Source organism: Streptopelia decaocto, assembly GCF_964273445.1.
Source record: "Streptopelia decaocto genome assembly, chromosome: 1".
Taxonomy (NCBI): Eukaryota; Metazoa; Chordata; class Aves; order Columbiformes; family Columbidae; genus Streptopelia; species Streptopelia decaocto.
The window spans coordinates 201,413,855-201,430,713 of NC_138663.1; the positions used below are offsets into that span (position 1 = coordinate 201,413,855).

General features: G+C 43.5%; 1 protein-coding gene across 4 annotated transcripts in view; it reads right to left on the reverse strand.

Annotated features, from left to right (window-relative positions):
- The window catches only part of FAT3 (FAT atypical cadherin 3), a gene marked incomplete at its 5' end in the record, with an annotated part of 328,465 nt that overhangs the window by 216,218 nt on the left and 95,388 nt on the right, over nt 1-16,859 (reverse strand). For all 4 annotated transcript variants that reach the window (XM_082063483.1, XM_082063481.1, XM_082063482.1 and 1 more), the window contains one exon: nt 12,001-12,315. In XM_082063483.1, the coding sequence (XP_081919609.1) occupies nt 12,001-12,315 (315 nt within the window). The remainder of the gene's footprint in view (nt 1-12,000; nt 12,316-16,859) is intronic.

The window sequence follows — 16,859 nt, forward strand, 5'->3', positions numbered from 1 at the left end:
TTTGTGTCATTTGCAGTATGTTGCCAGGTCCTATCTCAAGAACTGCCTCAAACACAGAATAATAAGGAAAAAGAGAAAATTCTCCATCCTGGTTGCTTCTCCTAAAGGATCTCTCTCAATAATATGAGTGATGGACTTACGACGTTTCTTCAGTCTTAAAAAAAACCACCTTGTTTTCACGTTAACAAAAATAACTTGAACATTTTAAGCAATGACAGCATCTTTCCATAATAATATATAAGATGGTCACATTCTCAGGTGGAACAAACCATATAATTCAGCTGAAGCTGTAGTACTGTAAGCACCTGTGCTTCTTTAAGCAATTTTCTTTTTTCATACTACACTTTTTATTACATAGTGTCTGTGATTCAAACGAAGGTCAGAAAACACAAGCATATGGTGAATGGAAGCAAAATTAATTATAGCCTAAATATTCTCTTGCAGAGCAGACTTACATTTATCTTTTGGGCACTGTGGCTACATTAACAAAATTGTGAATGTGCACTGCTGTTCATACACTGTTGTTAAGTTAAAGTTCAGGAAATAATACTTAGTTTTCAAACCAAATCCCTTCAAAATCTGAAAAGCTACTTGCTAATTACCATACAAATAGATCTCTGCAGCACAGATTCCTCGCACGTAACTCATCTGACAAAATATAACAATTCTCTGAGAAGGCAACAAACCTACAGCAGATCATGACATTGACTCATATTTACAGGATGCAACAAGCAAACATGTTTTTGCACAATAACTACAAGCAAGTGAATCACAGAATGTCAGGGACTGGAAGGGACCTCAAAAGATCATCCAGTCCAATCCCCCTGCCCGAGCAGGAACACCCAGATGAGGTTACACAGGAAGGTGTCCAGGTGGGTTTTGAATGTCTCCAGAGAAGGAGACTCCAGTGTCTGTCACCCTCACTGTGAAGAAGTTTCTTCTCAACTTTAAGTGGAACCTCTGGTGTTCCAGTTTGAACACATTACCCCTTGTCCTATCATTGGTTGTCACTGAGAAGAGCCTGGCTCCATCCTCGTGACACTCACCCTTTATATATTTATAAACATGAATGAGGTCACCCCTCAGTCTCCTCTTCTCCAAGCTAAAGAGCCCCAGCTCCCTCAGCCTTTTCTCATACGGGAGATGCTCCACTCCCTACATCATCTTTGTTGCCCTGCGCTGGACTCTCTCCAGCAGTTCCCTGTCCTTCTGGAACTCAGGGGCCCAGAACTGGACACAATATTTCAGGTGTGGTCTCACCAGGACAGAGTAGAGGGGAAGGAGAACCTCTCTTGACCTACTGACCACCCCCCTTCTAATACACCCCAGGATGCCATTGGCCTTCCTGGCCACAAGGGCACAGTGCTGGCTCATGGTCATCCTGCTGTCCACCAGGACCCCCAGGTCCCTTTCCCCTATGCTGCTCTCTAATATGTAATTTCCCAACCTATACTGGAACCTGGGGTTGTTCCTGCCCAGATGCAAGACTGTACGCTTTCCCTTGTTATATTTCATTAAATTTTTCCCTGCCCAACTCTCCAGCCTGTCCAGGTCTCTGGATGGCAGCACAGCCTCTGGCGTGTCAGCCACTCCTCCCAGCTTGGTGTCATCAGCAAGCCTGCTGACAGTACACTCTATTCCCTCATCCAAGTAACTGATGAATATATTGAATAATACAGGCCCCAGTACTGACCCTTGAGGCACTCCACTAGATACAGGCCTCCAAATATTGAGAAAGAAAGAGTGTGATTATTTGGGAATAGCCTGGGACTTTAGGATTCTGAGTTTGCCTCCTTGCTCCACAACAGCATCAGAGAAGCTGCTTAGAGCTGTACCTGCATTGGGCTGATGGAGAGCACCCACCCAAGAGACACGAGTCAGTTCTGCCCTTACATGCCCAGGAGGCTCCACCTGAGCCATTCACGTCTCCTTGCCTCTGTGGCTACTGGAATCCTTCCTTGCCTGCATGGAACTTAGGCTTGCCTTTGGGCAAGAGAGAAAGCAAGGTGAGGAAGGGCTGAAAGGCAGGGATGGGAAATGGTGGGGTAATTGGAAAGAGGATAGGAAATAGGATAGGAAATAGGTGTTACTGGGGCTCCCACGAGCCCAGATAACTTCTGTGTGTGTGGTGGAGAATGCTGGCGCCAGGTCAGGTTTGCACTCACGGTTCAGCAGGGCACTTTGGACGGGACGCATACCAGTAAGGCTTTGCATTACGCATGGCCAGTGGTTCTGAAGGCAAATTAAGACCAAATCTTTATTATGGCATAGGATGAGTTACCCACTTCCTTTGCCTCAGTTCCCTGCTACTAAAAGAGAAAAAATGGTGCTGCTCTACCTTACCATGCAGTGTGAAGGACTCAGCTACCACAGGAGGAGAAACCACCTGAGTACAACAGTGAGGAAGTACAGGCACAGCACAATCCACATGATAATCAAAGTAAAAACAGTTTCCCTTGTAGAAACTGTAGAAACTGTTCCCTACAAGAACAGTTTCCCTTGTAGAAAAATGCTTTTTACGATTTAACTTCAGAGCTCTTAGAGCTCTGCAGAAAGTTTTGTATAACATGCAAGCTGCGATTAGGGGGGTCTTTTGATATTTAACCCCCAGATACTGCTTTATTTTTATACATATACGTTTCCTGTTAAATTAAGCTCTGTGCATCTAGACATATGGCGGCACGATCTGTACAATTATACAGATAAGGTCACGTACTTAACTGGCAACAGCACTACGAGCTTCTAAAGAAGTTGTGTCAATCTTCCCAGGGAGAGAAAAGCTCTCTCATTAACATAAAGGGAAAGGGCAAAGAGAGGGGAGAGTAATTTAACAGAAAATAATTATCTTTGGTTATAACAGCATAACTCTGATGGAGATGGAGAGTCAGAGAGAAAAGAGGAAAGATAACACAAATCTGATGTTAATCTTAATTTCTGAACAGACTAGTTTAGCTGCACTGCAAGGTGATGATGCTTTGGCAGTTCAGTAGGTGCTGACACCGCCTCCTATGTGATGGGAGACAGAGAAGAATTAATAGTTGATTACTGACACCATGATGCCTTATGCAACCACACTTGTCTGTATTGTTGCCTTCTCCTCTTATTCTCATTTCCCAGGTTTTTGTTTGTTTGTTTGTGGGTTTGGTTGGTGTTTGGTTTGGTTATTTGCTTGTTTAGTTTTTAATATTCACATGTAACACAGGTCAAACTCATTCTCCCAGACAGGGAATTTCTCCACCTTTCTTTGCTAAGTACCAAGCATCAGATATCAATGCACAATAGTGACAATCTTTGCCTATAATTTCCAATCCATAAAGTTATATTAGAAAGATATTAGAAAGTGCTCATACAATAAGGAGCAGATACACCACTCAAGCCTCTAAAAGTGCCTGTCCTAAGATGACAATGTGAGTGTATCCATTGCAACTAAGCAAAAGAGAAAAATGCTGATTCAATATTGTCTGCTTGGGACTGGCACGGTTCAACATGACAGAGCCTCTGATGGGTGAGCAAAAGCCAAAAGCAAGCTACTTGATTGACTAAAAACCAGTAGGAAATAAAGAGAAAAAACCCCCACACAACACACACACATAAAAAAACCCCACAAACAAACAAACAAAAACCAAAAAACCCTCCTCCCCTGCCCCAAACCTTCACCTCATCTGGGCTGACATCACGTCTTTATTTTCCTCCCTCTCCACAGCTCTGCACAAACACCAGGGTCACGGGCTCCACAACTCAGCATCCCTAACTCACCAACCTAATGCATCCTGCCAGGGTTCAGGCTTGGACCACTAGCAATTACTGTGATGCAGGAGCATTCACTGCTATTATCATAATAATGTATGGCAGGATATGACAAGTATCCATAGCATATGCATTATGCATACATTTAATGGGGCTGTGACTCAGTACTCGTGGTACATGGTTTCATCCAATCATCTCAATTATGCTTCTGTCATTGATAATAATTCTGTCAAGAGTACTTGGCTACCTGGAAGTGAATGCAACAGCCCTAATTTTAAATTAGCGAAGGAATAGTACAGCATATGAAAAAGGTAGGTGGTTCCTTGACCAGTTCTGACTAGTCGTGGCTTCTGGAAATTTATGAATAGAGAAACTGGACAGCCAGACAAGGTAGAAAAATTAGTTTCAAAGCTAAGCTCGTACCCAAAGTTATTTCTGAATCAGACAGAAGACCTGCTCTGCTAATGCTTTTGAAAAAAAACCCAAATGATTGCTGTAATGTAAAACAATGTAGATTTATGGGATTAGTGGTAAAATTCTTCCTGTTCCAGAGCAGGTGCTGGGGCAGGACAGGAGGTCACTTCTTGATTATCAGGCAGTAACCTTCTCCACCAGCAAACACTGACTCACAGGCCATCACCACGCCGCTGCCTTTCAGACCAACATCACTACTGGAGAAAAAGGGGAGTTCAGGTTAAAAACTGACGTTGCATTGAAGAAGTGGGGACACAACGGTCCAGTGAAGGCAATGGGGATACTCCTGATGCTTCTTACTGTGAAAGAGGACAAAAAAGGTCATTGTGAAAATTTAAGAAAGATGGAAATTTCCATAAGCCATGTTTAAATCTGCTGATTACAAAGAAATGGCATTTATGAGCAGTATTCTATCTGTAAATGCCATTTTAAAAGAGGCACTTGATACCAGAGACATCCAGCAATCTCAACTGTATTCAGTGCTTCATGAATAAAAACCCACTGCTAGCAGAGATCAGTTCTGTTCAGGGCAGATTATAAAGCTGGATTTATTATTTTATTAAAAGCAGCATTACTGTAGCTTCAACTAAGGTGACACAGCTCACACCTTTATCCCCTTCACAGATAACACAGTAAGGAGAGAATTGCAGCCAGGGAGGAGGGAAGAGATGGGCTGGCTGAGCCCAAATTTTCTTATTTTCAGTAGAATCAGTGGTCTGGCCACTAGATTATGCTTATTTAATCTAAAAGGGTTTTATATTTCTCTTCATCATTCCATTTCAGGAGTGATGCTACTCTTAGTTTTTATATGCCTATAAATACATGACTGTGCATGGATGTGTATTAATGTTGAGATGCCTGAAAAATCAATAGCTTTCATTTCCAGAGTCTATCTGATCTGCAAACTATCTACTGTGAATTAATTTCCAGGACAACAACATGAAGTAAGAAAACATTTCCACTTATTAAAAAAAATTAAAACAGGGAGGTAGGTGACTCAGAGTCCAAAGAAGAGTCTGTGTCACTGCCAGGCTACGGCTCAGGAGTTAATTGAAAATTTGCTCCAGGGAACAAACGTGTACCGGCAAGCAGATGGACTTGATGATTTACATCCTTTTCCCCCTGTTGGTTTTTCTTTTTCTTTCCTTTTTCTCAGTTATTACTATTATTATTATTATGACAGGTTCCTTGAGGCAGGAACTTTGTCTAACATGCTGTACAGTTCCTAGCAGGCTTTTAGGTCCCACTGTGATTAAGCCCATAGCTCCAATATCCATGGCCCTTTGATTTGCTAGCTGCTAACACTGGGCTCAATCCACTGGAAATAAGGTGTCTAGTAGAGAATGAGCCATCCCAAAGCAGAAATTAAAGCTTTTAAAATGCTAAGAAGCTCGATTTTTAACAGCGAGCATATTATAAAGAACTCATTAAGAGCCACACTTTTAAATAGTACTGAGAAGTGAAAGAAAAGAGAGTAGATAATTTAGCATGTGTTGATATAACATAAATTACTGAAAGTGGAAGCCAGCTAATGTGCTATGGGAATTATACTGTAAAAATCTGTTTTAGTTATGGATAGTTACAGATCAGTGATGGCTACACTGGGCTGGACTCTGAAACTGTTGGTGAACTCAACATTTGTACAGTGTTAGAGATCACAGAAGGGAGGGAGAGCAAATCCTCAAATTCACCTTTGATTGAAGAGCCCTACAATCAATGGTTTGATCCTCTGCAAGGTCTTCTGTGGTCTTGGATGGGTCAGTTGAACTTCAGGAACACTTGCAGGATGAAGGTCAGTGAATATGACATGATCTGTATAGCTGGTTTCCACTGCACACCGAGTTGCCAAATGGGGCTCCATGGCCAACACAGATGCAGGAGATGCCACCAGGAGCCCTTCAGAAGGAACCTCCAGCTGGGAGCGAGGTGATCTGCAACACCCTCAACATTCAACACATGCATTTCCCAATTTGGTTACTATAGCACCAAAAATGCACACTGGAGGGAGACGGCAGGCTATACTACACAATCCAAAGAAACAAAAAATGTAAAGCCTTAATTTATAAAAGAGTTATAAAAGTATTTGTTAAGAGTTTAGTAGCATGAACAGCATCAACCCCAGTGTCAGGCAGGTCCCCCAGCAATATAGCCGACCCTTCAAGACGGGGTAGGAGCTCGGAGAATCGTTGGCCAATGAACACAGAAAGTTGCCCATTCTTGAAGAACAGACTTTTTTTTTTAGAAAAGAAAAAGTAGCATTAAATGCATCTTGTAAGAACAGAGTGACAAATGGACCCAAGCAGTACTAAGTTTAGCTTGGTATTGTTGATCCAAAGTCCCTTAAGAATGTCATCAAAACATAACTTTGTTTCATCTTTTCAAAAGGTCTGGCATTTACCTTTAATTATTTTATGGTGGAAGGTTTTGAAGGCCCCTTGCTTTACAGAATCAACATATGTTAGTCTTTCTCCCCACTCAATGCAACTAGGGTTTAAACCTGAAAGATGTAACAGGCTGTAGTAGGGACTAAGTTACCTTCACTTCCATTTGTTGTCCATATGGCTTTTTGCATCACCCACTGTACAGCAGGAATGATACTAACTGAAATATTAAGATCACTTATGTTTGCCTCCCAGAGCAAGCTGTGTCCCCCTGAGATACCTACCCAAAAATTCCAGCAGAACTGAAAAAATCTGCAGTATTTAAGTGTCCTTCTTTCTCTGTTGGAACAAAAAAACCCGTGACAAACATGGGCCTTGCAGAACAGGAGTTTACTGCAGAGTCCCAAGTGTGCTCTCCTGAACATATAAACCACTATTTCTTCTCTCTCCTCTCTGGCATACCCTTATTTTGAGGCTGAGAAGGGGCACTGCGTAGCCAACATTTACACTGCTGGCAACCTTCTGGTGTCTCAGTCTGTGGAGCAAAAAAACATGTGTGGGGATTTCTTGGGACAAACCAAACAAAAACATCAATAAAAATCAGTCTGCATGTCAGGAGGGTGTTTTAGTACGGCAGAGGAGAAGTGTCATCTGGCCCCAGCAGGATCTTGTGCTGACCGAATGGCTCAGTGAGCGCACAAGAAAGCAAAGCTTGGCCTACTGAGAAAAGCAGCATTCATATCAATTAAATCCTGACACTCACTAACCCTATAGTAGCCTATATAAATATTAACTATAATTCAGTGTGAAAATATCCAGTCTCTTTCCAAATCAAGGTGCATGTGACAGTTCAGAGATAACTTCAAGAAGCAGAAGTGCTGCTCTGGAAAGATGGACTGGCCTACATACACTATTTCAAAACCCACTAGTGCAGTCTGCCTTAAATACTGCAGAAAATACTATTTTGGGAATGCCGAGGGTCTGCCTCTTTTTGAACAGTGCCTGCAGAGACTAAGCAAGGTGTAACCAAAGTTTTCAGACACAGCAGCATAATTCTAGAGTAAATTCATTAACATAAGCGTGCACAAGAGTGAAATTTGGTCTGTTGGCGTGTTAGTTAAAACATCTCTCAAACTAATCTACGTAAGACTGAAGAGAAGTTTATTGGGTTTGTCCAATATATGTGGAACACTAAACAAAATAATGTAATGGTTTGCATTAAAATTCATTGTTTTCTTCAGAGCACGGAAAAGTAATAAATCAACGCAGTAAATTACCCCGGTGCTGTGCTGTGAAATTAACACCCATATATATGAAATAAAAATAAGAATTTACAGCCCTAATCAATCTCTTTTTCTTTATTAACTCCATCATCTGTTTTATTTACCTTCTTCCACATGCCTCTCACCCTAAAATAACTCACTCGGTTTGGGGTGGCTGTGGCAGCCCCTTGGGCTTGGCTTGCTCCGCCAGAAGCTCTGCCTTCCTTCTCCTTCCTTCTCCTTCCTTCTCCTTCCTTCTCCTTCCTTCTCCTTCCTTCTCCTTCTCCTTCTCTTCTCCTCCTCTCCCTCATCCCCATCTCATGCCAACCCTCAAAGATCATAGCCCTGTGACCCTGTGCTCCACCAAAGCAAGTCCAAGCCCAAAGGGGTGCCGCAGCCACCCCAAGCAGACCCCAAGCAAAGCGCAGGAGGATGTTTTTCCCTGTGGTCATGTAACCTGGGGAGTCACTTCAGCTATTTGGAAAACAGGTGAGGCACCCCCCTCGCAAAACTGTGCCTCACAATACCTGTTGCCCTCTGAAAATAAAGAAAAATCTAAGGCTTCCCTCTTGGACCTGCTAAGCTCAGGCAGCCGTCCCCACCAGTTTGCAGAACAAGGCTGCCTTGTTCTCGAGCGTGGATGATTTATGGTTTCACACATGCTCATGTGCTACATTATTCACTTAGTGCTTGTACCTATGAATATCAGCTCACAGGATAAAAGTGCGGGCTGAGGTGCAAACTGATGATCGGCTGTATTTTAGAAAAAAATAACCAAGGTGAGAAAACACAGACCTTCATGGGAGGTCGCCCACGCTGCCTTTCCACACGCAGGAGGGCTGCTCGTGTCCCTGGACTCCCCTCCTGAGCACCCTGACATACCCCAAACCCACAGGGGAGAGTCCCTGTCACCCCCATGTACTCGTGCAGCAGAGCCAGATCCCGTCGAGAGCACCGGCTGCCAAAGGTGATTTTGGTGCCAAAGCCTTCCTCTCCGCAGCTTTTTAGCAGCCCTTGGCTCCTGCAGGAGCAACTCTCCCTCTCTCCAAAACCTGTAGAGCAAATTGCAGGTGATAATCCTGAAAGGTCTGAAGACTGCACCTTCAGACAGATCCAAACGCATGTGATGTGTTTGCTGTTTGACAGCACCTAAAATAGCCGCCCAGAGCTGTGTCAGTCCACAAAAATGTAGGAAGTGACAGGTTGTCGACTAAAAGGTTTCTTCTACCTACAGACATGGCACACAAGGAGTATCATTTCCTTCCACTATCCAAACAATTAGGATCTGTAAGATTTGGTGGAAGTTCTTGTCCTGTATTGGAACGGGGAACAAAACCTGGACTCCGGCCTTGATCAGATGGTAACACACAATGGTACATGTGCCTCCAGCAATCTGCATGACCTGCATGAGCTATAAAGGGGCTGAAAGTGAGTTCCAGAGGAAGGCACACACAGTCATTGCTGAGCTCCTGTGATCACTGAAGAGCATGGAACTGTGTGAAATCAGAGGGGAATACGGCCTGAGCAGGGTGCAACATCCCTCTATGTGATGGCAAGGACCATCCAAGAAGAAGACAGCATTACCCACCTTGCCCAGGCTTCAAATAACCAAATTTTCTAGAGTCAAGGCAGAAATGTCTGAAAAGCCACTCACCCCCCACCAAATGCACACCATAAGCTATGACATGCCCTGTGCACTCTCTGCACTTTCTAACAAACCTGACTTTGCCAGTATGAAGCATCAGTTCCTAAAAATAAGGAACGGGGCACAGAAGGCCAAGGCTCGTAATGCCCTATTCTCCATCAACGGTGGGAGATTTCTTGCTGCAATATAGCCAGGTGATCTCAGAAAGTGATCTGTGAACCTTGATCCATGTTTCTTCACAGTGGAGGAAGCAAAACTCCTCTCTCCCACCTGTTTTCCTGAGCCTCTGGATAATCTGGACTTAGGGGATACTTACTTTTGGCTGCAAATCCAGCGAAAGGTTTAACCCTGAGCACATTAGCTAAGCCCATAAATTTCTTAGTACCCCAAGAGCATCCACACACTGCAGTCAGCTCCCCATCCCGAGCTAGGCCAACTTCTGCCGCTTCCCAGGAAAGGATGTAGAAAACGTGGGATGCTGCTTCACGTTGCTTCTCAGCACCTGATTAGTCACAGGAGCGAGATGTCAGTTTGTTGGCACTGTGAAAACCTCCAAAGTGACATGGAAAATAAAAGCTCCCCTTTCTCACAAATGACTGCTCTCCCCTGACGGCAGGAGCACGCTCACTCAACCCACGTACACGGCAATCACCGCATATTTGGGTTCACGTTAAACCTTTTCATCTTGATTATACAGCATGCTGTTGCATTTAGGGCTGCTGTGCAAAGTGCTACGTGATTTATTGCTGTGCTGAATCCCAGTGAGCACACGGGGCCAGCACACAACAAATGTCTTCTGGGTGTGCAGAAGTTGCCTGTACAAAACAGCCAGAGTGTAAATTGTTGTCTGGAGGAACTAGTGCCCTGTAGGGAGATGTCTGAAAGGAGCCTGGCCAGAGACACCCAGGGGCACCCTATAGGAAAATCCATTATGCTTTTATTCTTCAGACTTCACCATCCCATTGGGAGAAAGCCTCCTGTTGTCGAGGCCAGACAGGCAGAGCTCACCACATGTCGATACTTTCCAAGGGAGGATGAAAAACTTGTGTTCACAATGACAAATCTCCCTCTTGGGACAAGGCACCCTGACCACCGTGTGGATAAGTGGAGCTGTGCTGAGCAGGATGCTCTGACGGAGGAGCCGACGGGAGGGAAGCACAAACATTGAACACTGCGGAGTCCCAACTCTGCCGCTCTGCCCAGATGGGATTTATGGGATGGGGAGGGGGAGAAGGGGATGCAGATGGAAGAACCATCTTTGGCCATTTCAGGTGTTAAAAATAAGTGAGATATGTGCCTTAGGGCCTGCCAGATTGAACATGCTCCATGATTCTTCACCTGGGCTTATGCCTGAAAAGATCCTGACCCCTTCTTATGCTACACACTGCAACAGGATTGCCCAGCCAAGTGCTGAAAACCCATTTAGTGATCATCATTTTCCTACACCAAATCAAAAATATTCCTTCTCAGGTCTATTCCTTCTGATTTTCTAGCTGTTTAGAAATTTGCAGCAGACATACATAAACTTTTTTTTCTTCTTTTTTTTTAATCAAAACCACAGAACGCAAACAGGAGCATCACAACTATAGTGAGATCTGTGTGAATCCTCTGAATTGCTTCGATAAAGATCAGCTTATTGCAGCAAAAGAGCCCCCAACTCTCCAGCTCCAGACCATGCTGGAGGGTCCTCATCAGTCAGATAATAAGCAAGGGACCACCTGTGGCCACGCACAGGTAAGTACCACAACCTCTGGCTATGTCTCCTGGGGCGATTTCTTCATCAACCAGGCGCTGGGGACACCTGATTCAGCAAAGGCACTGAGTGCACAGAGATACACAGAGCCGGTCTGCACAGGAGCAATTCTCCATTGCCAGCCAACAGCAGCTTAAAACCACCACTACATCTGTGACACTGCACCCATAGGCTACATCCCCAGTTGTCACAAATCAGTGAAAACACACAGATTTCCTGTAAAGGCCAGAGGGACTGTGATATCAGCTGAACTGTCTTTTTGCATAAAACAAGCTGTAGAACTACATCCAGCTACTGTAATGTGGAGCCTAATTACATGTGCTGGACCACTGTCATGCCACTCACATCAGTGGTGATATGCTGGCTTACAAAGGACAAGACACTGCTCTGCAAATTGCAACAACTTGAACCTGCTTCCTAGCACTGCTCTGCAGACTCAGTGTAGCAAAGTCTCATTCCTATAGGCACAAGAAAGATGCAACAGTCAGAAGCTATTCAGTGACCTACAGAAATGTAATTGCTGCAGCAGCACATCTGCAGCACGTCATCTGCCAGTGTGCTCATGTACCCGTTCAAAAGAGGATGATTTGGACACATACAAGGTGCTTTAGACACATAACTAACCAGAAAACAGAGATTTCGAAAGCAATGCAACACCAGCGGATACTAAAGGGCAACAGGCTGATAAATATTTAAATTGCATGTTCCCACCACCGTAAGGCAGCAGGATTTTGTTACCTGTTTTGGGGTTGATTACAAAGAAGTTCTGGGGATTTCCACTTGTAATCCGGTAAGTCAGTTTTTCATTAGTGCTGGAGTCGGGGTCCTGGGCTTGGATCTGAATGACAGATACATCCTTCGGGGAGTTTTCCATGACGGTTGGGTAATAGATGGGTTCAGAGGTGAGGGGGGCGTTGTCATTCACATCCTCCACTTCAATGTAGACTTCAATGGTAGTGTAGAGTGGGACAACACCATGATCAGTCGCATACACTGTCAACCAATATGATTTGGTCGTCTCCCGGTCAAGAATATCTGCTGTGTAGATAACTCCTGCAGAAAAACAGCAAGCAGAGGATCTCAGGAATATGATCAATGAAACATCACAGGTATTTTGATTTGGCTGTACTACACAAATGCGTTCAGCATATAAAAAATGTTCCACCCTTAGAAAAATCAACGTTGTGCATAAAATGAAAACAGAAACTTGAACTTGGGCATTGTTCCCTGAACCCTGCTCAACAACTCAGTCCTTTATCCCAATAAATTTGAGGGGGACATGAAAAGACAGCTTTTTAAAGTGCCCTAATGCCGTAGCCAGTTCTGTGCTGGCAAAGTAACAGAAGAAACATCATTGTTTTCTGCTGGTGATGTGAACTTGTATAAACATTGACAGAGAGGGATATCAGCATTGACGGTGCCCTTGCTAAAGAAGAAAACCTAGGTGGCAGTTTTAAATAAATTCATTCAAGTTCAGAAAATAGACAGTAAATTTAATAATGAGATCCCTCATTGTACAATGCCAAAATCCTGGTTAACAAGCAATCAAAGGCTGACATAGCAAAAGCTCTTGGACAACCAGTATACCCTCTTCTAACACAGAGAAAGGAAGGGTTTGGCCACTTTGCCTACTGGTATAAGAAGATATCAGCTGGTCTCCTACCTGCTCCTAAGAAACCACGAGAGAAAGTGTGTTTGTATGTAACAGAGCCACAGAGAGGCATGGCACCCACCACTCCACTGAAGGAACATGCCCATACCCACACAGCTCCTGCCATGAAGGACTTCCACCCACCTCATTTCTACCTAAAGTGCTTTAGAAATCCATCCTGCTCCTGAAATGAACACCAAAACTATGAAGACAATAGGCAAAAAGAGATAAAGGGCCCTTAAATCAGAAACACCTCCAAGCACTGGAAGATCTGTTTGTACTTGTGTTGTTCAAACGTCCACTGAGTTGAGCACTAATCATGAATGCACAGGGGATCACATATGCCAGTACCACACACACCCTCAGCAGCATCAAAATAAGCAAATGCACTTTCTCATCACTTCTATGACATATATACCAAGAACACTTTCCTAATACAGCATTATTAAATCTTGGGTGACAGATTAATACAGTGGATTTCAAACCTGAGATACACTAAAAAGGACAGTTTGCAGACCATCAAGTCATGTAATTAGTAGATGGAAACTGGTGTAAAATTTGCAGGGCAAGACAGAAACACCTGAATTTAATCTCATATGATGCTTGATGCTACTAAGAACAACATTATCAGTTAATGACAGAGGAAAGAGATGCCCTAAGATCAGCACTAACAAGGAATGTTCATGTCCTTTTGGCTTTCATTATTTTTGCATATCAGATTGCACTGAAAGATTCCGTGACAGCCTGAAGACTTAGAAAAACTTTAAAGACACTGGAATAGGCACAAATCATCCTTTAGAAACCAAAGTCTGCAGCAGCAGCCCCCAGGGCTGCATGTGAGAGGTGTTTCGGGCAGACTTTGGGTGCTGCTAAGGAAGGCACGGGCTGCCAAGAAGGGACCCTCCTTGCCAGTGCTATTGGGAATCCTTCTTAATGGGGTATATAAAGTTCAGATGTAATTTATTGGCACTATTCCTCGGCCTCGGTCTTAAAAGTCATACATCAAATCTGGCTTTTTAGATTATACCTGCAATGAATCCCTTTATGACATTGGATTCAGACAAGACCTTTGGTTTAAAAGTTAGCTGGTAAGTCTATTCCATTTCTTGAAGAGCAGACATGAAAATGATGTTCCCTGTGCTCCTGAGTCATCAGCAGAAGGGATGGATTTGATGGCCTGACAGAACTTCTGATGTCTTGTGATATGAACAGCCCCAGTGCAAACTTGCCTGGACATTTCACAGCAGGACACATCCCATACTGAAGTTTACTGGCAAACACGCTAAACGACTTTAATGAGAGTCAGCAACAAGAGGCGAATGATGGAACTTCTGTCCTAAGGGACTGCTACTGGTGTAAGATAGAGAAGCCCACCAAGCGAGATGCCAATAATGAAGAGATGCTGCCTGTCCTCAGGAGTCGGGTCCTGGCTCCCCACATCCCCCACCCAACCCTCCACAGATCCCAGAACCCACCACACGGTTACAGAGATGCCTGATATACTTGCACCTGTCTTAATTTTCTACTTTTTTTTAAGTTTTGTATTTTTTAAATTATGTTTTTAATGCTAGTTTGGACTGAGAAGTATTTTCCTACAGTTTGATCAACAATATAGAGAGGAAGGGTAAAGGAGCAGTAGCAGTTCCAGCCATGTACAGGCTTAGGTCTTTCTCTAGTAACATCATATCCACATCCTTCTTGCTCAGAAATATTATTCACCCACCAAAGGTGAGCAACGCAGCACTGGAGGACAAAGGCTGAGTGTATTCTAAATATTCTTGTCGGCAGCAGCCTGTGCTACATAATGACTTTCTGTAGAAACATGAGTGAAATATGCAGTGATCTGTGATGAAAATGCCTACAAGTCCAGAAGAGAAATTGCATCGTGGGGATGAGAAGAGCCCATAATAAATGACACCCTGTGGAAATAAATAAATAAAATAAAATATAGGTGGGCAAAGAACAGGCAAAAAAAAGATGAACATTAGTGCTCCTAGAGATGTTGATTTATTCAGAAAACAAGAAGAATTATTTTAGATCTATAAACAAAAATTTGAAGTAAGTAGGGTTTTCCCCCCATGAGAGCACAGAAGGTTTTAGCAGATTAACCTCTGTTCATGCAGCTAAACTTCACCAATACTGAGCTGATAATAAATCTATCTTCTCAGTCATTCCTTCATTTTATGACTCCTGGCAACAGCTACTTTCCATTTCTGTATTTCAGAAGGAAAGGATCATTGAACAAGTGTTAGCAACTGCCAATGCGTCTGCTACACTGGTTCTTCTTTTTATTTCTGATTTATTAAAAGGTCTCAGACATGAATTAATTTCTTTTCCTCAATATGTCTTGTCATTTCATCTGTCACCACCACGCAGCAGCTTGACAAATAAGAAAAAGGTCTTTGTTCGCTGTCAGGTTTTCCACGTGGAAACCCTCCCGGGAACATCCTCTACCACACTCCCGAATGTCCTGCACAAAGTGCCTCCTTTCTGTCTGCCCATATACAGGTCTACACTCAGTACACACAAGAATATACGTGATCCCCAAATATTTAGTCAATCTCTCTACGCAGGCATGGGTGACACCTTCCACAGGGATGCCAAACTTCATCTTTACTTGAGATGTTAACTCTGAGGACTAATGATAGCAGTTGATTATCAGCACAGTTTCTTCATCATCGTGGCATGAAAACAAAAAGGCTGATAGAACTGGGATCAGGAACTGCTATATATTCCCTGGGGCAGTCCGTAGGCAGGCGCTCACTCACTTTAGCTGAGCGAAAATATGGGAAAGGCCAAGAATAGCTCTGGATAAGACCACAGCAAATTAAAAACAAATACCTCACTTACTTTCAAGCCTCTAGATATTAACAGATACTGAAGAAAGACAGAACATTGTTTTCAGGGCCAGGAGAGGAAAAGCCTTTGGGAGCAGCTCTAAGGTTTCTCTTGGACACCTTTTGTGGTGCACTCTTCCCAGCTGCCTACTAATTAGCTGAGAAACATGAGCAAGGTAATAACGCCTGAGCTAAACAATTCAAGAGGTAAGAAGAAACATCAGCAAAGATCCTGAACATTTCAAAGTGATTAAAAACCAAAAAGTTCAAAGACTTTGCAGATGCGTTTCTGAACAAAACAGAAAACATAGATGTTCTTGTCCACCGGGACACTACACCGCGGAGACGCTACTGCATTTCTACATGAGGCAGCTGAAATCCAACCAAGCAGTTTGTAGAACAGCTCTTTATGTCACCCTTGGCCAGATTATGCAGTATCCCTGAAGGACTGAAGCCAGCACTTCCTCAGGCCTGGGGCAGTCTCCAAAATATAGCCAGCCATCGATCCAAAAAGCAGTGTCACCGACATACTTGCCACTGCATCCCTCCAGGTCCATTTGCCCCAAGCGAATCACCAAGCACCACGTGCATTACAAACACCGTAAGTGAAAAATAACAACAGAGTGCATTAATCTCTGGTTAAAACCCTGGGCACATTTATATGTAAATTAAGCGCAGCCCCTGGGCTCGGCATTGTGCCAGCAATGCAAAGGTTGTGTGCTCATTTCTCTTAAAGGCTTGTTTGCCCTCTTTCCCTGGGAAAATAACGGGATAATGTTTTCTGTATGGCTCCTGCAAGTGGCACACACAGAGACACAGTGTTGTGAAGGGGGAAAGCAAAAAGTGAGTGAGAAGTTAGTGGCTATTAAATTGGACAAAGAATCAGCAAACTGGATTTCCCTCGCTCCCCTCCCACTGATTTGCTGCATGTCTTTCAGTGGACCACTCCAAATGACACCTTCCACTCAAAAATTATCTGAAAGTTATGTATTTACTACAGTCACGAGAAACCTAAGAGGCTCTTAAAATAAAAAGGGATTACAGAAAAGCATTATTTCTTTCCTCACCTCTTTTCAGCCCCCTGTTTGTTTACCTTACACGTTTGACAG